This window comes from Agelaius phoeniceus, chromosome 4 (genome assembly GCF_051311805.1).
Source record: "Agelaius phoeniceus isolate bAgePho1 chromosome 4, bAgePho1.hap1, whole genome shotgun sequence".
Lineage (NCBI taxonomy): Eukaryota > Metazoa > Chordata > Aves > Passeriformes > Icteridae > Agelaius > Agelaius phoeniceus.
In genome coordinates, this window is record NC_135268.1 from 30,003,663 (window position 1) to 30,028,639 (window position 24,977).

Here is a 24,977-nt window from a genome sequence, read left to right on the forward strand (position 1 = left end):
CCTATTTTTAATAAAAAGCAGGCACCTTTGTCATTTTGTAATGGAAGCCATCCCTTTCTCTGCTTCAATCCCTGCTAAAAGCTCCAGCAAACGATTGCATTCACACAACTGAGATTTGACAGGGCTTCCTGTCACTGCTGCAATTTCTGTGGCTGCTGTCACCTTTTATTATAGATTCAGGAAAAGCCCCCAGTGCTTCATACACTGAAATCATGCAAACATCTTTGCCCTTTATTTTTTTTTATAAGACTTCAGTGTTCTTTTCCTCTGCAGGCAACAAGTACAATCTCTCTCGCTTGCTTTCCTACCCTGTTTATTATGTTAGAAGCCAACATCAGACTGGTCTCCTTAGCCTTCTTATTTTCAAGATAAGGTGTCAGATCCAAGAGTTCACATTTAGTCAGTGACTTCACTTGTGCAGTTCAGGCCTTTAAACCAAGAATTTGTAGTGTGTCACACCACAGAAAATTGCATCTGCAATCAGGATTTCATATCCTGGGACACCTGAAGTTATCAAATAGAAAAAGCAATGAAATGCAATGAAAATTTCTGTTCTTCCTCCCTTGGATATGGAGCAAGCATCTTATGTAAGATCAGTAATCAAGGTGTTATGTGACAAATAAGAGTGGATTTTTGACTGTTGTGTTTCTGAGTTACACCACTCTCCTGGATGATGATACATTATGGTGCAGTGGTATATTAAATATTAAAAAGTGACAAAGGGAAACAGTGGAGGATTTTTTTTTTTTAAATCAAACTACTGGTAATTGAAAAGTAAGTTTTACCTCAGGAACACTACCAGAAAAGCATTCTTGTAACAGATATTGCTTAATTCTCCTCAGTTTGTTAGCACATGCTATAGGTAAACACTGGCTGCTGAGACATTTTATGCAGAGAGAAGTTTTAAAATATGTATTTTGAAATACTTTGGGGTTTTGCTTACCAGAAAACACAAAGCTGCAGAGAGCACCTGCAATCAACTATGGATGTAAACATTAAAACTGAGATCTGTTTGGTTACCTCCCTAGCCAGTTTTCATTCCTCTGAATGGGCAAAAATGTCATTGGGTTTGCTACAATGGGATTTTTCAAAGCTTTTGTGCACTCATTCATGCAAATGGCTTTTCAGGCTACTGATTATGGGGGCAAGGCCTATATGTGTGTTAATGCTAAAAATACAAGCTCAAAGGAAAAGCTTTAGTCTTCCATTTAAAGGAGCTTTTGTGCTGGTATTTTAACATGGTTTAGGTGGAGTTCATTTTGCCCCTTCAAATGTTTCCTTGATTGATTTATTGGTCAAGGAAGGTTTCAACAGACATAAGGATGTCCATATTCTTTGCAGAGCACAGAATATATGCAGGGTGTTTGTGGGTTACTTGAAGCATCTTAAAATGTCAAAACTAATTAGGTAGCAGCTTACTGTAAAGAAAATTCAAACTACTGTCTGGAAATCCCAAAATGTATGTGGATTATACGTAGGTTAAGCAGAAAACCGTGCTAGGATCAAGTGAGGATATGTGTCGAATTTCAGCTAGTTAAAGAAAATTAAGGGTTTTCAAAGCATAGAGAGTAAGGAAATTCCTGAAGCTCAGACAGCAGCTTTGCAAGGCAGCTTCAGGTTCCCTGTTGTTGATTATCCCTTTGCCAAATACGTGTTAACACACTGTCATTTATCTTATCAAAATATCAGCAGGGAGAGCTGCATCACCACCAGAGAGTTCTGCCGCCGCAGCCATCATCCCCATTCGGACAGCTATTTTACACTCTGTACTGCTTTACCATTTTTATTCGTAATCAGCTGTTAACAACAAACCCATGAACCGATGATGCGAGCTCTGCAGCAGCAGCAGCAGCAGCAGCAGCAGCCGCCCTTGCGCGCTGTGCTGCTTTCCTGCAAGGGCAGGCCCCCCCTGGAGCAGGCAGGGATGGGTGCTGCAGCTGGCGGAGGCGAGGCGTGATGAATGACTGCAGCGATGTGTCAGCGGCGATGGCAGCACTGAGTCACCGCGCCCGCGCCGCCCCCCGCCTGTCCCCGCGCGGAGCACGGGCACCGCAGCCAGGGCTGCCGCTGTCTCCTGCCGCCGAGACCCAATTAGAGCTCGCAGGGACATGAGTTACAGCATTTAGCGAAAAGGCACATCTTTGTTGAGTACGTGAGCAGTGGCTGGGTATGGATGCTCCTGTTCCCACAGGCTTTGGTGCAGAAGCTGTCTCATCTGCTAAATGTGTTGGTGGTAGAGGCTGAGCTGTGCATTGGGCGTGAGGCTTGGATGCTGCTTCAAAGCCACAAGTCAGCAGAGAATTGGGTTGCTAGGATTTAATCTTGCAGTGGAATTAAGGGAGCCTTACCCGCCAGGTCGCGTTTTCCCTCTGGGAAGTGGTGAAAACTGGCACATGGATTTTTGCCCTGTAGCACCTCTACTTTATCCCTTGACTGAGGCGTTCTGCAGTCTGGCAAAATAAATGCAACAACCTTTTGCCAAGCCCTAGGTAAAGGTGCAAGTCATACCTGGTGCTGCCTGGGTCACTGGGAGAATCATATCCAGGCTAAATTAAAGAAATGAAATAAAATGGAAATGCCATCATCCCTCCTCTCCCGATCCCCTGCCAAGGCATATCCAGTGCACAGCCCATGTTCCTGAGAACAATCTGTTCTCACAGCTCCCAAACACAAGAGGAGCACCCGAGGCTGGGTTGCTGCCAGGACTGATAGGATGCATGGAACGAGTGATCCCCATGGGAAAACAGCCCTCTGTGGGGTTACAGGGTAACTGGCTGCCTCCCTCTTCCTCTCTCCCACACACCTGATTGTTTTGCAGTGTTCACAAAGTATCTTTATGTTTGAGTATCTCTGCACTGTTATTCTGAGTTACTTTTCATTTTCCCATGCAATCCTTTTCTAACCTATGACAAGGGAGCCACAAGATGGTTGCTGTTACTGCTGCAAGCCTGTGCATCTTATAGGGAGAGGGAGGTACCTCAGTTTGGGGTTTTTTTCCCTTTTTAAAAATTGATCTCAGAATAAAATTCAACATATAAAATTTGAGTCTGAAGCCATGACAGTAAGAATCAAATATGGAAAAAGTTTGCTTCTTAAGACTGATTCAAAGCTTCCATGAAGAGAATGTAGGAATTGTTAACATTATCAGATCCTTGCACTATATCATAGTATAAAATGAGGTAGAGGGGCTTTTTACACTCCTTCCTACTGTAGGCAGACCTGTGTATTGAAGGGGTACAATGCCGAAGTTCCTGAAGGAACCTGACATGAAATTCTGCTTCTCCTCACTAGAATCCCAGTGAAAGGGGGATCAAGTTGTTTTTCATCATTTTCATGCCTCTACCTCAAAAGACGCTGTGTCTGGCTGCCCAGCTTTTCTCAGTTTCCAAAATTGTATGAATCCCCCGACTCCAATGGCCTTGGCTCACTCTCTCTTACTGATTTTTGAAGCTTGCCTTTCTAAGGTACTGCACTTACTGAACAAGAGGGGAAGGGAAAGGCCAAGTTAAAGGTGTGTAGTTGTAGAATAAGGTGCTTTGGGTTCTTTGATTACCAAACAGGTAATCAGTTTCTAGATAAAGTGTGTGATGAAGCATTCCTCAAGATTTACATATTGCATGTGTGCGATGTTGCTCGCTGACTGAAACATGTCTTAGTTGTTTTAGTTCCAGTGTTTAAAATTCATATGAAGAAGCACTGAAAACAGTTTACAGCTCAGTAGCCTCTCTGATTTATATCAGACAGGAAGTAGAAAGTTACTCTTGGGCACCTCTATGTTTTATTCAGTAGGCACTCTCTTACCTATTGTTATTCTGAGGTTTGAGCACAGACGTAGGAATTATGGGCAGTGCTGGAATATCTTAAATTTTTTCTGGTCATTCCGTGACCTTCAGTTCCACCGCTTAGGTCATGTCCTCCACCATGGTCTTGGCCTCACCTAAGGCTGCAAATCTTGTGACACAATAGCCTTGATCTCCTGTTGGCTAAGTGAGAGGAAAAAAAAAGACAATTTCTTTTTCATACATTAATATTCAGGGATATGTTATTTCCTAGGGCTTAGAATGAAATAATTAAGGCACAGAATGAAATAATTAATTCTTTGCTTAATTGCAATCCCTAAAAATTATACAGTATCACATTATGTGACAGTTGTAACTGAAGCCTGATTGATTGATTGATTGATGGAATGATTTTAAAATGAAGGAAAATCTAGAGGGCAGTAAGTTGAGCTTCTCCTGCTAATGTTGTTCTTGGTGCAACACTGTCTAACTATTCTAGGGTCCCAAGGGTTGTTTTCTGGCACAGATATGAGGCTGTTTCTATTGCTACAATGTGCTTTGAAGGTGCCTCAGCAATTCCATAGCGATGGTTTGTTCCTTGGGAGACAGTTACCAGAACATGCGGTGCTTTCTTACATTTAGTCTTTTCTATGATGGCCAGAGCATTTGTCTGAGGGATATTTCAGGATCTAAGACAATGCTTGTGTAGGTGCCTCTTCCCTGAACATCTCTCTCATTTCCAGCTACACAAGCAAGTGGAGCACAATTGCCACAAAATGAGAGTTTGGGTGCTGCACCTACTACGGCACAGTCTTCTACTTCTACGGTCTCTCCTAAAACAAACACTTCTCCTTCTGGAACCTCAGGTAAGTCTTGAAAACATGCACTTTCTTTCTCTGTACAAGCAGTTAAAAGATGCAAATAATTTTGAGTGTTTTCTTCATTTGCTGTGCATTGTGATGGAATGAGGGCCACATCTCCTTATTCATGCAGGGTACACTGTGTCCACATCACCAAGCCTTGAAGTTGTGTTGAGTGATGGGTGAACTTCCAAACACTCAGTTGAGATACATGTTGTCATTACAGGAAGATATAAATTACAAATGATAATAGTAATCTTCATATATGCTGTGTGAGGTCATTGTGTAGCATTGGCTGTCAGAGGAGGTCATCAAGATAAATTCCCTGGCTGCAAGGCAGAGGAGACAAAGGAGAAAACAGCTATAATTTTTGCAGCTGTTATAAAATCTGGAGAGAAATTCTATGCGTACTACCAATTAAATGATGTTGTTCAAAGTACAGCATGGTCGCATGCAAGGTCAAAAATGTATCAACTCTTCTCAGCTCAAGTCTGGTGTTACTGTTTTTCTGAGTGTCTTTTGGTGTATATATTCACTAAGAAACACTGTGGTGAATGCAGATGCCAGGTCATATGAATGATCATTTATTATACTTCTAGCTGGCTTAACTTCCCTAGGTTTTGAAGAACCACTTGTTCAGGTTTGCTTAAGGTCTCTTGGGCCTTCCCTTCATTTAGTACTTACTCTTAACTACATTTGTGTAAATCCAACAAGGAGAGTCTCTTTGTTTACGTATCCCTATTATTAATAGTAGTGCTTAACATCCCCTAAGGGATACAAGACTCTTTTTGCAACCTCTGGATTGTGTCTGTGGGAGATAAGCATGTGTGTGTACTGTGATTTTTCCTCATAAAGGAGAGGATTGGATATAAAAGTGGAGCAATATGCTCACTATGCACTGAAATGCCTGGAAGCATGCAAAAAGATTATAAGCATTTTAAGGAAGTTAAAGTAAACCCAAGGCCACTGATTCAGAGAGAAGTCCTTGCAATTATTTCAATAAGCCCATTCCCCATAATGCATATACTGTGACCTGTGGTTACTTGACTTTCCTGTTGGGTTTCATATCTTTTGGCAAATATAGGCCAGTACAGAAACCTCATCATTGCTATACTACAATAAAACATTAAATTATAACATTTTTAATTAAAAGGTCTCTCACTCAGGTAAATTCCCCAGGTTAATATTAAATTGTAATGCATTTCTGACTGTGCATCATGTGTATTGAATTACCTACTATGCTGTGTATATAATTACATTTTACACTTAAAATTTGTCAAGAAAGTTTTACAACCTTCCTGGGGTCTGTTTGCAAAAGTCATCATCTTACTCAGCTTACTCTGCTGTAAAACCAATAAATCATCTTGAGCTCAGAGACTACCCAAGATGCCAGAACTATAATTGCCTGGCTGAGACAGAAAGAACCCATCCATCCAGGGGCAGTCAGTCTAGGTATCATTGGCATAGCCGATGCTCCAAGTTCCCATAAAAATGCCAGTTCAAAATCACTTCTGCCCACACCAGGATTTCCACACTATCACCTTTCCTGTCTCCTCACAGCACCAGCCCCTGGCTTCTTTCTTGAAGGTTGTATATGCAAGAAATCCCCTTTCTCATCCTGATGTGTTAGGTAGCTTATTCCAAATGGTTAAGCCTTAGACCACCCTTGCTCCCTTATTCCCTTATTCTCTGTATGTGTTAAAAGCTTAAAGAAAAATGTCTTGGTTTCTTCTAAACAGATTTCTTCTCCTCTCTGCTCAGGCCCAGGGGAAGCCATATGCTGCACCCTAATGACTTTAAGGCAATGCAAGTGTGAAGCCAGTTGTTTCATCCTGTGCTGAGACTACAGGAAATGCCACTTCTCTCACTGCCATTAGATTATTTATTTCTGGGTCTCCAGAATTTCACCTTCAGGGGCTGGGTGCCTTTTGTTCACCAAAGCAGGGGGCTGTGTGTGCCAAGGCTGCAGCTCTTGGGGGATAGAATAGCTTGCAAGCTGGAGGTGTCTGAGCCACGTCTTCAGCGTGGGAGCTCAGGAGAAGGCAAATTAATGTGATATGGATCCAAACCAGAACATTTCTATTTGGTATGCCCAACCAAAATTATCCAGCTGGCTAAATATGTTTAGTTTTGAGACCATTTTCCATTTTTAAAAAAAATGCCATTTTGGTGAAAGTTTCCTTTCTTGATGCAGAAAAAGAAGAAAGCACATTTTGCAGAGAAATTTCCAATCAGCCATATCAAAAGATCAGGGTGTGGGAGGAGTGCTACAGAGAGCTGGAGAGCGACTGAGATGAGTGGGGGAGCCTGGGAAAGAACGTGTAGGAACATCAGAGAACAGAATTGCTGTATTAAAGGAGATTGAAAGCACCAGCCACAGAGGAGGTGCTGCGTAGTGCTCACCCGGGCTAGGGGAGGCAATAAGGGCTGTTTTTAGCAAAGAGAGCCACCTGCATGCGTGCCATTGACACATGCTGCACTTCTTTAACTTTGGCTGTCATGCAGAATATACCTCCCACTCCTCCTCCACCTCCACGGAGGATTGCTTGCTGATATTTCATTTTCTCCTTTTGTTTAATTAATGAAAAATTGGATATTAGAGTCTAAATACATCTGAGAAACTGCAAGCATTGTGGCTTTTTATTCCGTGATCTAAACAACGAAAAAAATCCATAAAGTAGTATGAGCTTAAGTTCACCCAGCAGGGTGGTAAGATTAAATGATCTATTATAATAAACTGTCAGATGAATCAACCTGCTTCATCTATTGATATCTTTATTGCACTCCTCCAATTATAAATCCTACTCATTTGATTCACAGGAGGCATCTCCCTAAGAAAAATTTTTATGAGTAAGACTAGTAGGGTTTGACTCTATCTGTACACAAACTGCAGGAACTCTGGATAGTGATATTAGATAAAAATTACTCACTGTATCTTCAGCTCCTTCACAAAGAGAGAGACACAAAACCAGAAGTTTCTGGGAGATGGAAAACATAGCAAAGCCTCAGTTAACACTATTACAGATCTATGGTGTGGTCAAGGTAAAAAGGCTTTTTCAAGTTTTTAATTTTGCTTTGATTTATATTGTGGTATATCCCCTCTGAGTAATCAGCCAAATGTATTCGTTTGTTTTGCCAGTGAGCACAGTTGAATGTGGCTGCACTCCAAAAAGCAGAAGTAGCAAACTGCAGGGTATCCAGGCTGCTTAGGTAGCGGCTGTTGGAGAACAGAGTGGGGAGAGTTTAGTTATTGGTCTCTTCCTCCATCTGTCGAGCTTCTCACCAGTGCTGAACTGACTCAGGCAGGTAATTTCAAAACAAACCATGGTCATATGCCAAAGTTTTTATCCTTGTCCTTCTTACTGCACAAGGAGGAACCCAGCACAGCCAGTGTTGCACACTTCACTTTTCTTGATGAATCTGGAAATCTTCCCAGATTATTTATGCAGAGCATCTTGCTTGCAGCCCCAAAGGGGTTAGCAAGCTCTGTACAGGCAGCTAGAGCAACTACACTAACTGTTACCAAGTGAAATGCTGCTTTTCCTTCTGTCCTTCTCTTTCTGGAGAACAGCAGTATGGGAGGCCCACACCAAGAAGGGCACTGGATGGTTATTTGGAAAATGCAAACTGAAAGCACCTGCTGAATCACTCGGATAAGCACAGCTTTGTTTGCATGGCAGGGCTGAGCTATCTCTGAACAGAGGGTGAACTGGTGCCTTGCTTGCATGCTGGAGACAGGGAGAGAGAGGAAGGAGTGAGATTTTTCCAATTTAATTTTTCATGCTCTAGCAAAACCTGGGTGAGATACCTTCTGGAAAGATGCTGGTAGTATTATTGTGTGTAGGTGTGTGCAGCTGTTAAAAAATAATAGAGGCCTAGAAAGAGAGGGCAGGCAGCTGCTGTAATGTTTCCCCCCTAGGGTAATTTCTGCCCTCTGGGTTTATCAAAGAGGCAAGGTTTGGCCAGGACAGCTACATGGCTTTTGGTTGTGCCAGTGGGTACTGAAGCACATGTTCCCCAGCCCTTCCTGTTTCTAGAGACTTGTGTCACCTGTGCTTATGTCACCAGCATTCAGGTTTGAAAAGCTGTTAACTCTTTGAGGTGAACTTGGATATCAGTTTTGGGCTTAGTATGCTTTTTCTATTTATTTATTTGTTTTAATTTGAGCCAAGATGCTTCATCTTATTTGTAAGAATGAATGTAAGGGAAAATGTGCAATTATGTTATCATGTTGGAGCTCTTTCAAAGGAAAGTTCCACAGACTTGAGAGACAAGGTTCAAAGTGACTTCATAGAGAAGTGACCTATTTGTAAGGCTCGACAAAATCTTCTGCCTTTCATTTAGAATATGCACACACAGGGCCTTACAGTTTGCTAGATCACACAGCATCTGTGCCCAGATGCTGTGTGATCACATGGTGTTTTTATCATGGCATCCCACACCTTACAGGCTGAAGGAAAGGCAGTATTCTGGTAATAAGCAATCATATCATATTTGGATGTTTCCTTAATGCCAGGTGTGTGTCCTCCTGCATTGTCTACTGTGTGTTGCTCCTTTGACAAGTGATTTATTAACTTCCTGAAGGCTTTTGCTTGGTAATGTTGCCCAAACATGCTATAAACATTGCCTAATGATTCATCACAGAGATCCTCTTCGAGCACAGTGATATTGCTGTTTGCAGATGGATTGATGAGACGACAAAAAGCTTAGGAAAACAGTCTCATCTGCATTCTAGGAAGCCAGGGTGAGGTAACTGTATACATTCGGGATACTTAGCATTACAAATATTTAGTATGTTCAAGAAGAGCTCTTACTGTTGACTTTTAAGTACTTAGCTTTTCAACCTAAACATACTTTTCATGAACGTTTGTGATTAAAACGCAGTTTAAGTTTCATCACATGTGCCATTAGCAAAAGTGGTTATTTGCACCCCAGCGGCTGAAGTGATCCATGGTTTTAATTGTGGGTGGAGAGAAGGAAAAACAAGAGCAGCATTCTGGTTTTCAAAGAGCATGTTCACAGCAATAGAACAATGCGTGTTACAGCTCTGCTGGTAGGAGCTGTCTTTGTGCACAGCAGAGAAGGTGTAGTGAGGGTATAAGAATGGATTTGTGCTCCCTGGGGAAACTGGTTTAGAGGAGGAACCTGGGCAGGCAGGGGACAGACTTAATGCCTGCCTGGAGTTACAGCTGCCTTCATGATGTTGCCTCTGTGATCCCCCACCCTGGGCACAGCTGGGACACAGAGGACACAGCCACTCTAATTTCCAAACCTGCTACAGTCTAGACACACAGGAACAGCATGCTAACAACAACAACAACAACAAAAAAAGAAAATGTTGTGCACCAAAAACTTCTGAAGTAGCTGGGGGAAGCTAACAGTAGAGCCACTAAGCATTGTGCCCAGTGCTCTGTAAGGTCAATTTTTTCCTCATTAGCAGTGCCTCTTGCTTCTGCTGCTTGGCAGTCTGCTAGCCAAAAGCACCAAGATAATAAACAAAGATTTCTTTTTAAAGGGTTTTATGACTCTTGAAGATGTGTCTCAATTAGTTTCTTTTATTAAAACACTTACTTGTCAGTTAAATGTCAGCTATTCACTCCCAGGCACTTTTCAATTTTGGAAGTAGGAGTTTTTAAGGAATATATCAATTAATTCAGTATTTTCCTCTCTTGAGCAGAATAACAACCCAGCATAGACTTTGGATTCTGCTCCCATCTGGGGAGGGAGCTGGATGGCTGGAGGGATGGCTGGAGACTTTTACAGCTCAGACTTTCTGGGCTTAGGAACAGTGTTAGCTTGTCACTCCTGGGGCAGCATCTGTTGTGGGTGTTACTGAGGATGTTCCCAGAGTCTGCCAGTTTGCATGATGTGAAGACTCTGGACATCTAAAACAGACACTAACAAACCTATTCTTTCTGTTTTATTGCAGGCCTTCCCATGAGCTCTCCAACACATTCAACAAGTAAGAGCAATAGAAGAGGTTGCTCTATGCACAGTGATGAAAAAGGCTGGTGTGGGGTGTGGGAAGGACAGCCTCAGGAAAGGAAATGTTCAGGGAGCAAGAAGGATCTAGGGGAATAATGTACCTGAAACACAGACCAGAGGAAGAGTGATGTTCAGCTTGTAGCATTGAGTAATTTGCTGTGATTTCAACTGAATACCATGTTGGACTGGCAGATACTGGAAAGAAAACAGGGTGGGACCACAGAAAAAATCAGGCCTGGTATATTATATGAAGCAATGGGAGGCTGTTATAAATAGAGTGTTTACCAAGGAGCTTGTTCTTGTCAGTGGCTCTTGTTCCTTGTCCTGTAGTGAGAAGCAGAAAAACCCCAGAGTAAGGCAAGTTTCCTGTGCTAATGAACTTGTATTGTCCTATTTTCCTTTCTGTGGGCTTATCAGGAAACAGTCTCTTCTGTACTGGTCCCTGCAGTTCTTGCTGCTGCCTGCAAAATTGTGGCCCTCCTGTTACTGTGATGGATGTATTTTTCCAATTAATTTTTATTCTGATCCCAGATTATTCCATAACTGGAAAATACCTCCAAGATCCAGACAAACTAGACAGGAGGGACTGACTTGTGAGAAACTTTAATGAAAGAAGTGAAGAAATGAGCTTAAGGTTTTAGTTCCTTACTCTGTTTTATTCAGTAATGTTTCTTTTCAGCTGTCATATTTCTTATTGATGGTCACAAGTAGTTTAAATGCTAACCTACCGATTTTTTCTTTCCTTTATTACTCACATCTTGGTCAATTAACAGATAAACAAGTTAAAAAAAAAAAAAAAAAGCAACAGTGGATTTCAGTCCTTAGTTTTTCTCCTGAGGAGAGGCACACATCTCCTGCACAAATGTGGGGACACACATTCCTGTTTTTCAGTGCAGTTTGTTTCTGTTGACATTTCCAGTCAGTATCCAGGGTAACTCATTGCCGTGATAATTGCCTGCTTGCCCTGGCAATTGGTAGTATACCAGATAAGGTAACAAAAAGGCAGGAGTATTTCCTTGGGAAATCTGAAGCAATCACATGGAATTAAGAATGCATTGGAATTGTTTTAGTCACTTGGTGATGGCTCAGCTTCCAACCGTACATTATCACCCCTCAGCAGACAGGCACCAAGGGAAAGAGAACTTCTGCTTTAAAGAAACAGTGATTTTTCAGAGATAAAGTCTTGGACAATGATTGTTTCCTGTGCTATAGCATCAGAATGTCTCAGCTATGACTGTATTGTTTAGGCACTACACAAGCACTTAGTAAGTGATCATTTTTCCCCAGGAGGCTTCTGTCTGTGTCCAGACAAATGAAGGTAGAAGAGTGGGGAAGGGGGGAAGAAAACGACCACCAAAACATTTTTTAATAGTGGGCATGAGTTTAAAATCAGTTTTGCAAGGAAGAGGAATTCCTGCATGGTTGGGACAAACAAACCTTATTTGTTACTGTAACTTCATGGATTAGAGTTACAAGTACTGTCTACGTAAAAGTTTCTGTAAAAACAGGGACATGTCTTTCAGAGACTTAGTAGAACAAAATTGTATTCTAGACCTCAAAATGGCCATAGGAGATTGGTTTTAATTAATTAATTTCATAGCTTCCACCCTACAATTTGAGCCCTCTTCCGTTCTTGGGAAAAGGAACCATGCAATCCTTCAGGTGTAGATTGAGAGTAAGTACCTGACCAATAAAACCTCAGTGGTTGCCACCATGTTCTCACTACATATATATGGATCTATAACCTCTGCTAGGGCCCATTTTTAACAGATCACCTTCCCCAGATGCCTCTGTTTGAGAGCCATTCTGATATTTAGCCAGGCAATGGAAATGCTTGACCTTGCATCACGTCTGTCCAGCCAGTTGGCTCCTTCAGAGGCAGTGAGCACTTGTTCACTCAAGCCTCTATCCAATATGGGATGCAATCCCATGTGCTATCTAATGTACCTAGGGAAATGCCAATGTTTGCATTTTCTCTCTGGAAGTTCAGTGATTGTTTCTTCATAGGCTGTATGCAGCAAGGTGATAAATAATTTGTGTTGTTGATACCTGACTCAAATTCAGATTAGCACCTGAAGGTAGAAATGTATTCCTTTCAACCTAGCCCTAAAAGATGGCCCAGAGACTCACAACATTGCTGTCTCCAAATGGGGCAGAGAGCAGGCACAGTCCTCTATATCCACACTCAAGAAAACTTGCTATCTACTAATATTGCACCTCAGATTTCTTCATCTACTATTAGTGCTTTTTTTTTAATTAGCAGTGAAATATTTTGGTCTTTCTTCTCTTGGAGACAGGTCTAATTTTCACTTGCTTTCTTGTTTATTTTCTTGTTAAAAATTCTCTTGTAATGTTGAAGAGAACCATAACCTCCTAAAGGGAAAAAGTTTGTAGCTCATAACCTGTAAGTGGACAAGCAGAGGATCTTAGAGAAGTCTGCACCCATAAAAAGTGTGTGTTTCTTTAGGCCACTCTAGACAAACTTTTCCACCCCTCTTGCTAAGTTATCCAAGTATTATTGAGAAGAAATATAGATATGAAACACCAAGTGAAGTTCCAGAACTGGGGACACAGAAATTGTTTTGTGAGGGTAATTTTTAAGAGGAAGTTGTTTGGGGAATTCTAGCAATACATTTTAACCTGAAAGGCACTATTTCTTTTGCAGAGCCAACTTCTGAAAGTCCTAAAAGCAGTTCTGGAAACCAGACTCATACAGGGAGTAATATCAGCTATTCTAGTGAGTATTCTTACTTAATTGTCCAGATTTTGAGTTTTCAGTTGATCAATTTTGCTTTTGATGAGTGATTGGTGTAGCAGACAAATGAAACTGGCAGTTTTATTTCTAGCCTTACCAGACTTGGGCCCTATAACAAACCAAATTTAAATGCTGGTTATAAAACTCCTCTCAGAGAGAAACAGAGCTCAATAAGCTGACACTGCTCTAACTGTGGAGCAGCACAATTATTCCCAAGGACTGATTCAAAGTGGTGAAATTGAAAAAAAACCCCAAAAATAGTTATCCCCTGTGAGAGAAGACCTGAGGGAACATACAAAAAAATTGCTCATATACATGTTGTACTTATTATATGAATGTATTGTTGTGACTGTATGATATGAATATATTATTCATATTGTCATAGGAGAAAAGGTCTAGGAGGCAGTCTTCTGCAGACTCTTTAAGGACTTGATATTTGCATGATGCATGCTACTTAATCTTTCATTTTAATATTATGCATCTCTGGGGCAAGAGTGGTGCTGCAGCTTTGCTATTTCCAAGCCAGAGTACTGACTAAGCAAAGTATGTTTGATGTTTTCCCACTGTAAACTGTCTCCCTCTGGTTCCACAGATGCAAGGATGCATCTATATGAACATTAAATATTAATTGCATCAAGAGCCATTGAATGCAGCCTCCCCCTGACACAGGGCTAGGCCAGCAGGCAGGAGAGTGCCTGCTGAATTTGAATGTGGCCAGTTGCTGCCAGAAAAATGATAAAAAGGGAGAAGCTCGGCTTATATATTTCCCAGGGAAAGCTTCTCTTCATTACATAATTCTTTCCTTTTTTTGCTTCTTGGCTGGGAAACACCTGTCAGGAAATGACAGATGGTGGGAAATAATAAAAGGAAAGAAATGTCCTCATTTTAAAAGGAGATCTTGCATTTTCTATCCCTGGTTTTAAGTGCTGTGGGGAATGTTACTGAATTATGTAATTCCTTGGTGTCTCTCTGGGTGCACAATGTTAAAAGCAAAATAATTGCTTCAGTTGCTGAATTTTAGACTGCTCTTTTTTTTTTCAAAAAAATAGGAAAAAATAAATTGCATGTTTAAAAAACTATTTCTAGAACACAACTTTCTCACAGAACCTTTGGAGGCCATCAGCACTGGGTTGAATGATGAGAGTTTTCAAAATTAAGGTGGGCCCAGTGGAGCAGGTGCTGAAACCTTGTTCTTTTACTGAAAAATGGGTGAAACCAGTTCCACAGGGCAGCATGAGTGTCAGGGAAGGAGTAAGGGTGGGAGAAGGAACAAGCCTGTCTTCCCTCCACAAAGCATCCAAGCCTGAGACCCAGTGGTGGCAGGAAGAATAACAGGAGCAGTAGGTTATCCTCTCTGGAGAAATGGGTAATGTTTGGTGAAGTGGAGCTGGAAGTGCCTCTCACCTTAGTGTGTGCAAGTACCTATACACAGAGGGAATGTAAGTCAGAGGCAGCAGCCAAAATTATGTTCTCCCTCTTTTGCAGATGTTATCTTGCCAATTGTCATCACCCTGATAGTCATTACCCTCTCTGTCTTCTCACTGGTGGCTTTGTACAAAATGTGCCAGAAGAAAACTCCAGGTATTTGGTTTGCTTTCTCTGCAGGGGGAGGGAAATCAATGTCCTTTTTATTATTAAAAGATCTCTTTTGGATTACCTTAACCATCACTGTTGTGGTAGTCTGATGGGAAAGCTTTTTGTATTTTGTGTTTTGCCTGAAGTGGGAAACTAACACTTCATTTTCAAAATCAGTAGGAAGACCAGAGTGAGCCAAAATGATTTTTGGAGAATAAATCATGCTGTAAAGCTTTTTGTTCATGCTTTTGCAGCTACAAAGAGCTAACAAACACTTCTGCTAACACAATCAAATAGATAGAAATGGACAGTGAAAACTAAATTTGAAGATATTAAAAAAAAATCACTTTATTTATTTTATCTTTCTTCTAGATACAGGCAAAGAAATATCAGTGGGCTTTTAAAGGATATATCTGATACATACATACACACACAGGCACATGATGCATGAGTAACATTTTCCAGTTACAGTAAAATGTACATGGAGCAAAATCCCTGAGAAAACAGTATTTTCAGAAACAGTCATTTTGACAGAGCAACTAAAGTCAGTATCTCTTTCTCTGCTGTCCATTAAATACTTAAGATAATGGGCTATAGTTCCATCAAAGTCCATTTGCCAAATGTTTTAGGGTCGCCCAAGTAGGCCACAGGTAAGTGTAAATTTCCATTAAGTGAAAACCTAGATCTGATCCAGACTCTGGTTTTTCTGTCCCTGTGAGCTGGCATGAGTTAGGAGACCTGTGCAGAACTGTGAAATCACCAGGCCTTGGAAATACAAAATCACAACAGGGTGTTGAAGCTGTAAACCAAGACAAACAGTGTGTCACAACCAATTTAGCCAATGACATGGAAAAACAGACCCAGATAAACAGAGGAAGATGTGATCCTTGCTAAGGAAATGATGGAATATTCAGAGTCAGGAGATAAGGACGTGAGATGAAGAACATTTCCTTAGCAGCCTCCCCTATGCACAAATGTCATCAGACACTCTATTAGCAAACTCATTTGGAAGATAGAATCGATAGATAGAATCTGTAATGCTTCCTGTAGGATTTGCCCAGGTCTATCCAGTGCACTTCCCCTGTGCTTGGTGCCATGGAGTTGGCTCCATGTCTCTGATGTAACCCCCGGCCCCTTCCATCTGCCCACACTTGCACATAAGCATAAAATACATTTAGCATATGATTCATTTTGGAGACAAACCTGTTCCTCATTGATAGGGATGACAAACTGTTCCCAGACATCATGCCAGGCTGTACCCCCAGGAGGTACAGCCTCAGGAACACCCCTGTTCCCTCAGTCCCCTTACCCTGCATCTTTTAGCTCAGTTGTTGTGTACTTGAGAAGCATGGCATGCTCACATCCTCATTGCCAGCGACCCAGGGATTTGGGAGCTGCATGGAAAAATGTACTCCTGTTGTGCTCTTGGACAAGTCAAATGTCATTCTCCCTGGTTTCCAGAAGTGTTGGTACAAGGAACATCAGTTCACTTCCACAGATGACCAGAAAAATAACAATTACTATTCAAGCTGGTTGATTGTGTTTATGAACTTAATGCAATACTGCAAAATTACAACTGAGCCTTCTGCCAGCAACTGCAACAGCCATGTCTAAATGTTTGGGGTTTGATTTCCAGCAATCAAAATGATATTAACTTTTTTTCTTCTTCCAGAGAGACAGGAGAATGGCGCTGAACAGTAGGTTGAATCCTTTTCATTGTTTTGAGATCTATCACAGGGCACTTGTAAATGTAGCAGATTTTGCATAGGATCTTCTTTGATCTTCCTCTGTTTAAATATCATAATCAGTTGCCACCTCAAAGAGAAATATCCTGTCGAAAGTGCTGCGCTTGCAGTTATTGTAGACCTGTATGCATGATATGTAGCTGTTTCAGCATGGATAGAAATGTGGTGACTCTTAACTGTTTTGCAATTGATCCTTTTGAAGTGGATAAACAGCTTCTGCTGTGCCACAGGACTCACAGTCTTTTTTCTTTTTTTTTTTCTTTGCCCAGTCTTTTTTCTTTTTTTTTTTCACTTTTTCCCCCACTGATCCCTCACCTCTACCCCCACATCTTTTCCCACCCCACTTTTTTTGTTCATGTTTTTTCTCTTTTTAACGTTTCCTTTTTATTCTGGATTATTTATATATATATTTCACTTGTTCCCCATTATATCATGTTCTTCTGTGCCATCTTGTTTCCACTACATCATTTGCATAGTTGAAACAGTAGTGGCTTAAGGAGTGTAGGGAGAGGGAAACTGAGAAAGATCCATTAGAAGATACCAACTAAAGGCCATTGAGCCTGGCAGTGGCTGCTTGCATGACCAAAAACAATGTTTAGGCTGTTGGCTTACTTGATAGCCCTGACTCCCTGGACATCTGAAGTGGTCCTTCTTTGCAATTCAACATGGCTAAAAGGTTTGCATTGACAGAAAAAAATATTCCTCCTTTTCCCTCCTCTTCTGTGAAGTCCTGGATTAAACCTGGAGTAATTAAACCTAATTTATTACATATTTTAAGAGAAAGGTATTTTCAGAGGTGTTGGCATATGGTATCTTCTGCTACCTGACCCCGTGCAAAGCCCATTTAAGCCTGCCAGTTTAGACTGGAGTAGATGCTGCCTCCTCAGGACCAAAATCTTAGAGTTTTGTTTGGACATGACCAACATGTGTGCTGACTGCTTAAATGTTTTCTGACTTCAACAGGGCCCAGTCAGATAAAGAAGGAGTCAAACTTCTTTCTGTGAAGACAACTTCTTCTGAGACTGGTGAGTGTTTCATTTGTATGTCTGTTTCCCTGTCTGAGCTCAGAGAAAAACCGTTTCTGGGATGTCATTTCCAATAGCAAACCCATCTTCAGTTCCTGTCAGGTAAAAGTCACTGCAAACAATTCTTCTACAGAGCAAATCCCCAGACTGTGATCCTGTAGAGCTGCTGTTCAGCTGTACTGTGTGTGCTGTCAGTATTTGGGAGTGAGAAGTATGACTCGTTTATGAAAATATTTTATTTAAATCATTGATGGTAAGTGATCTAGCTAGGGATCTTCAGGAATAATAGTGATCATGGCATTTATCAGCTAGATCTGTCTGTACAAGGAAGTTTGAAGACTGGTAATATCAGAATCACAGCATGTTCTGAGTTGGAAGGGACCCTCAGGTGAACTTAAGTGAATGGCCCATGTGAAGATCAAACCCACAACCTTGGTGTTATTATTACCATGCTCCAAGCAACTGAGCTAATATCCCAGGGATTAAAAGGTTTGGGAGCCTGTGCTGTATGTAATCAGGATTCTGTTGGAGTTGGTGTCAGCAGTGTTCAGTCAGCCCCATACTCAGTCAACCCTTTGCATTCAAAATCCTGCTCTCCTTGCAAATCCCTCTGTCCTGTGCTTCAGGTTCTTACAAAATCTGTGGTAATAAAGCCTAAAGGAACATTTAGGCTTTATTACACAAAAGAAAGAAAAATCCTAAAGCAAAGAGATGGATGCAGTTATAGGTTCTGCAAAAAATGGAGTGGCACAAAATAAGACTGAGCCAGAATAGAATTCTGACTAAACAACCAAAACCCCTAAATCTCTCATGGTAGAGGTAGTCATGGTGAAACTTCACACCTTCACCCAATGCTTTCTCAGTCATGTAGGTCCCCCCTCACCTGCAAAAGTCCTTCCAGAAAAGGTGTCTTACTTTCTAGTTTTTAGGTATAATACTCTTATTTTGTTTTTAAGCTTTTTGGCCATCTGTTTCTCCTACTGACATTTCTTAATCTGACCAATAGCTGCTCTCTCCTTTTGTCCAAATCCTTGGGAAGTCCACTGAAATACAGCCCTTCATCTGAACTATCCTCTGCTTGCTGGAGAGGCACAATTTGGTCTCTCTAGCCTTCTCTGTAACTCCCAGAAGCTTTTGTGCAATCCAAAACACCCACAGGGCATCTCTGGTAGCCCTTACAGCAAACCAGAGTTGTGCAAGGTCCCCATGGCCTCTTGACACAGAACTGGGGGCTAGAGGGGGACAGGAAGGGCCTGCTCCATCACAGGACACATCAGTTCTGTCCCACTACTGCTGGGTAAAGGCAAACTACACTTTGGCACTTCAGAGGCTGCACTTCAGAGCTTCATGATTTGGGAAATGTATTTTTTTTTATTTTAGAGAATGTCTTTGGGAATGGACTTTATTTGGAGTATCGAGTTGTGTGTATGTTTTTTTAAAGTTGTATTTGTTTGTTTGTTTATTTGTTTGTTTGTTTTGAAATGAAGTTAGAAACTAATTAATAGACTATTTTGGATTGATTCTGCTCTCATGCCATTTTGAAAACAAAGTGACTTCATTGACAGTAGCAGAATTGTTTGTGGTTTAAAGCAGGGTAAATGGGAAAAGACACAGGCTCAGTTTTGGGGTTTTTTTTCCTTTTTCCACAAGGTGAGCTCTGTGGCCTGTTAATCAGCTACTGGTTCACCAGATAACTGAACATCTTCCATCCAGAGGATGCTTGATATTCTTTTTCACTGAACTATGATGTGTGCATGCTATAATTAGAAGGTTTAAGTCATAACCACTTAGAAGACAAGATTATCGCCCTCTTCTCATTAATACAATTCATATTTAAACTGGCTGCCATTTTCTCTTGAATTCTTACATCGTTATACGTTTAAAATTAAACATGCTTTCACAGAAATTGAAGTCCTGCTTTTGCCTAGGTTTTTAGAGTCACTTTACTTCTTAAATCAAAAGCACTCTGGCAGAGGGGTCTGTTTCTTCCAGAAATATTTGTCTCTTATAAAGGAATTTAAAATATGTGAGGATGCCTCCCCATTTGAATCAGATTTACTTGCTTTATTAAAAGCTCAGGCATAAATGCAGATGCTTCTCATGGTATAGACACAAGAACTGCCTGACTCTTGGGCCTTCTCACAACTACTGACAACAATTGTCCTGCATCAAACTTCTTTACAAATGTTCTTCTTTTTCCTTGGTCCAGTTGTTTAGAAAGTGTACGTTGTGGCTGTCTCTGTACGTACCAACAAAACTACAAAAAGTAATAAGTAGAAAGGCTGAAATTAGAAAGATCTAAAGAGCAGCAGCCTTAACTTCACCCCTCACTATCAATAAGCAGCTCCTTCCTAAGGTCAAGCATATCTATAATGAAGTTCTGCTCTGATATGTATTCAAATTAAGCTTTATTAGAAATATACATTCTATTTTTTTCCTTCATTTTTGCTTTTCATTCCAAGCAGAAGATTTTGAGATTGTATAATTTTGTAAAATAAATGCAGGACAACTAAGGACCTACAAACTGTTCAAGCAAGCAGCCTAGAAAGACCCTGTGTCAGTGTTGTGCATAGATCTTGATTAAAGGTTATGGTGAGTTTAATCTTGCCCTCTTTTATCTGTCTAAAAACCGTGCTAGCTGCACATAGGTGAAAGAGATGTATGTGTCCAGAGGGCTGTTTATCCCATCTGCCTTGGACATCTATCTTGAGCTGGAATGGACTGACCTGTGGCAGTCCGCTGACTCCTGAAGGATCCTATTTTAGGACTTCTAAAATTAAGTTGTGAATATGAAATGAAAGGAAAAGGAAAGACTCCTTTTTCAGAGGCACAGCTGAATTAAATTTAATCAAGAATATTATTTCAAATACCTACAATTAATGTGAAAGAATGCAGGAGAAGAATAGTTTTCAATTAAGCCTGGACTAAAGTAATGTTTTTAATGGAGTAGTATCATCAAGAGAACTAGGTAAAATGGAGCTTTAATATTGTCATTTTTTATAACTCTTCTTAGAAAGATGGAATTGCTAATTGCCTTGAGCTCTAAGGCACAATTGGTGTAGAATTAATGTAAAGTATTAAACCAGAGAAAACTAAACTAGACTCAGAACAATTTTCATGCATGTTTATCGGTGAACTGCAACACCTGATGCAAGATAAGTGCCTGTTCTTGCATCTTACTTGAAAACTCAGCTGGGATAAAAATAATCTCAAAAGTTTCACACTAATGTACAAATGCAGGACTTTTGGCAGCCATTTCATGTTGATGGTACAAGCAAATTTAGGGTGGCTCCCTCTAGGGAGAATAAATGGTCTTTTACAATACAGCATTCTAGGAAATCTACCTGCAAAAATCTTTATTTGTGATTCAACACAGCCCACAGAACTGCACACTTAGCTTGTAAGTGATAGTTATATTTCCTGAGAATATAAGATGAAGGGCTTTAATTGATGACTAAGAGATCAATACCATCAGCCATGAGGTTAAAGTATTGCATGTCTTGAAAACGGACCTAACTTTTTCTGCAAGGGTTCTTGTGTATTACACTGAAAAACAGCAAATTATTGATCACCTTTCCGGACTCATGAATGTTGAGGGATGAAAATTTCTCAGTTACAGAAAGGTTGGTGAATAGAAATTTGGGTAAGACTACTACATACAGGTGTATGATGTGTGATAGAAGCATTGATACCTGACTTCAGAATTTTCTTGTATGGCCCTAGCCTGGAATAACTATTCTAGAGCAGGTGCAATGTGTGAAAGGCGATTTTAGTAGAAGCACACCATTTCAATATTCACTGTAAAGTCTCATAGGGATGTGCAGGTGACATAATATCTCAGACATGTTAGGTATAACCCTGGCACCTAAGCATAAGCTGATCCAATAAAGCATGATGTATAACCAGACTGAGCTGTTTTGAGGTGAAAAGGTAGGATATTACTTACTTGGCTTGTAGAGATATTGCCTGTTCTGCACTGAATTTGCTGAAAGGGTGTTAAATGTGTCAGAGCTGAGGTACCTCAGACTTTGGTGAGGCACCTGAAATGGAAGGTGGCTGTAAAGGATTTGTGGCACATGTCTGCATTAGGGCTTCCTGAGATACCCACTGTGGACAAAAAAAAAATGGAAATTCAAGTGTTATTACTAAACAGAAATGGGAAAATATATCAGGCAAAGATGGATATTTGGGAGACACCTGGCCTGTTCCATTTGAAACTCCTTTAACTTATTGCAATCACACTGGAGAAAGAGATCAGTTAATACCTAGAGGTGCTCTCTGATGGCAGTGCAGTGCAAAGATAGCATGAACCAAGGAAACAGGAAAATTTGCATTCTCCATATGCTCCACATCTCTTCCAAAAGCTGCTGCTGTTCAACAGTAATGATGGCCTTAGAGCTGTTACCTGCTGCTTCAGCTGAATGTGCCTCAAGACAACCCACTGCGGGGCCAGGGCTTGGACATGGAAAATCCTGTGGTGTTCTGAAACAGTGTGGTGGGATGACAGTGTCTTCATCACTGCTTTCCATAACCCTGCAAGTGCTAAGACTAATTGTTCTGCCTCACTCATCGAACCATAGATGTGGTTTTGGTACAACAGGACAAATCAGGAGCTGGTGCAGACCTTGTTTCCTGTTATGCTGAGTACATCTGAGCATGGGCCATGGCATTTAAGTAGGTAAGAAATCTTTGGGGTTTACCTCATGAGGGACCCAACCCAGGGAAATTTACCCCTGTCAGGGAGCATGGCTCCATGGTGGGCCATGAGGTTTCTTAACATGCTTTGGGACTTTGACCTGTTTCTCATTATGTCTAGGGTCTGTATGGATGTCTCTAGGAGCAGGTGAAGAATCTGAGTCACTAGATGAGTCACTCTGTCAATGGAAATCCCCTTCCCTCTTCCACTTCCTTGCAGGATAAGCAGTGTAGGTCAGTGAAGAGCAGTCTGTTGGCATGTTGTGTGCTTAGGAGTGGTAAGAGCAGGTGCTCCTGCTAATGTAGGGTTTGATATTGATTATTTCTGTTTCCTAGTCTGAGATGTGGATTCAGGGTCTTATGTTTTTTCCCCTGCACATAGAACACCTAGAAGCTGCTTTATAAAACAGGGTCCCCTGATATAAGGGCCTCTTCAGGCCAGGTCTTATGAGTTCTTGGAGATCTATATCACACCTGAGATAGCTCAGCCAAGTCAGATGGCATAAAATCAGCAGGATAGCTTCTGTGACAGTGTTTGAAACAGAAAAGTTTTAATAAAAGGAAAAATAACAAAGCTCTTTACAGAGAAAAACTGAGCCAGGGCAAGAGGCTCTTGCTCTTGGTAACACCTCACAAAAGCAATTAATTCTTTTGTTGTCCTCTTTTTCTAGTAAATTGCCTAGTCGAGACTTTTTGGCTTCTGTCCAATTGGCTATCCTTAAGTTTGAGGTGAAGTCCCCAAGGTCCTATGAGGTGTTTTTTTACCAAATTGAGGAGAGAAACTTCTGGGCTTTTTTCCTTTTTATGGAGACAAAGGATAATTTTGTCATTCCATCAACAGGGGGCACATTCCTACAGTCCCCTTGCAACAGAGAAAGGTACCAAGTACCTCCTTCCCTCTCCTTTTCTTTCTCATTTGCTGATACTCTATTTTTTTAACCTTGTGTTGTATAATAGCCCGAAGTTCTGTTTCTTTCTTCACAGGAACTGTAGAATAAACTTTCTTAGCTTGTGGTTGGACTCTGTTTGTGTTTACTCACACCACAAAGTTCTGACTGCACACACTTCCAGCTGAAACTTTTGGACAAAAATGTTGTCAAAACCATAGTCAAACTGTAGTCAAAATAGCATATGTTTCCTTCTGTATTTCTAATTTGGTTTGTGAGCTGTGCATATTTTCAAGGGTTTTTTAAGCAGTCTCTTGCATTCAGCCTGCTGAGGGTCAGGTGATGTTTTCCCCTGTGAAGCATTTGCTGACTTTCCAGCCTGCAGCTTTCTGAGATGCTCCTTGTGAGGGAGACACCTCCTGCCCTTTGCTGCCCGTTGAGCAGGAGTTGCCTTCCTGTCCTTCACTTGGATGTTTCCACACACCCTCTCTTGCCATGCTGGATTGTTCAGACCCTTCTGTCATGCTGGCAGAGGTGAGGAGCAGTTTGCAGGGAAATGGTGAAGTGTGTGGCAGGGGAGCTGCAGCACATTGCAGGTGCTGGGCCCACTGGCCCACACCAAACCCAGCCAGTGGTTCCCTCTCCAGCATCTCTCTTTTATTTCAGTCTGGTAAAAATAGACATTTTGATTCCTGTGTCTGCAGAGGTAGTTTTATACTTTTATAAAAGATAGGCTTCTGCAATCAGATTTTATTAAAAGCTTGCTTTAATTCTTTGCTCCAAATCTGATTGCCACTTACAAGCAATTTCTCAGCAGCAGATATTACAGTGAAATAAGAGCACAACTAATTTCTTCTTTCAGACAATGTAATCTGAGATGCTGCACAACCTATTTTTTATATGAAAGACTGTTTTTACATCCTTTTTCTTGCAGCTTTCCCAACAATGTCAGAGGGCTTTACCCAGGTCAAAGACCTTCTGTACTCATAGTACTCAGTCTGTACTCTCTTTTATGTCATGGTGTTCTGCAGTGTATGTGTATTCTGAATAATATATTCAGATTCTGAATCAAATGTGGAGGGGCAAGAGGAGAGGGAAAATTGCAGTGAGATTATTACAATAACCTTCTACAACAGTAAGACAAAGTAATGTTTGTTTCAGAGCTTCAAAACTGATCTTACTGCAATCTGTAATTTCAGCTGATTGTACCCATTACTTATTCACATACACTGGCATCAGAATGCAACAGTAATGGTTGGAAATGAGTATATTTGCGAGTGAAAAATCAAAACAAATACTGCACAAGTGAAATTTTAATTAGGAAGAAAACACATTTTCACTGCAGCATTCTTTCTTTTCTGATTATCTTTCATCTTGGAAGAGCCCTCAGTAGCTGGGTACCAAGTCTACTTTCTATGCACTTAAATCTGTTGAAGGATGAGGATTTATGAGTAAAATTATTTTTTTCTTGTCCATCTTCCTTGCCTTTATCCTTTTGAACCATGACCACGTTTTAGAGGAGGAAGTGTGCAGGGCATATTGGATCAGACCCAGTGCCTACACTGCCAATTTCTTTGGGAGGATCAGTGTTACTGAGGCTGTGGCAGAAGTGTTCAAAGGGTGCCACGTGGGGGCTGTGTGTCTGAAAGACCAGTGCTGTATTGTGCAAGT

The 24,977-nt window shown here is 41.0% G+C and overlaps 1 protein-coding gene across 2 annotated transcripts in view; it reads left to right on the forward strand.

The window, feature by feature from the left end:
- The window catches only part of EMCN (endomucin), a 55,099-nt gene that overhangs the window by 22,901 nt on the left and 7,221 nt on the right, over window positions 1–24,977 (forward strand). For both annotated transcript variants that reach the window (XM_077177194.1, XM_054633469.2), the window contains exons 5-10: window positions 4,523–4,645; window positions 10,569–10,601; window positions 13,290–13,361; window positions 14,865–14,960; window positions 16,627–16,651; window positions 17,663–17,724. In XM_077177194.1, the coding sequence (XP_077033309.1) occupies window positions 4,523–4,645; window positions 10,569–10,601; window positions 13,290–13,361; window positions 14,865–14,960; window positions 16,627–16,651; window positions 17,663–17,724 (411 nt within the window). The remainder of the gene's footprint in view (window positions 1–4,522; window positions 4,646–10,568; window positions 10,602–13,289; window positions 13,362–14,864; window positions 14,961–16,626; window positions 16,652–17,662; window positions 17,725–24,977) is intronic.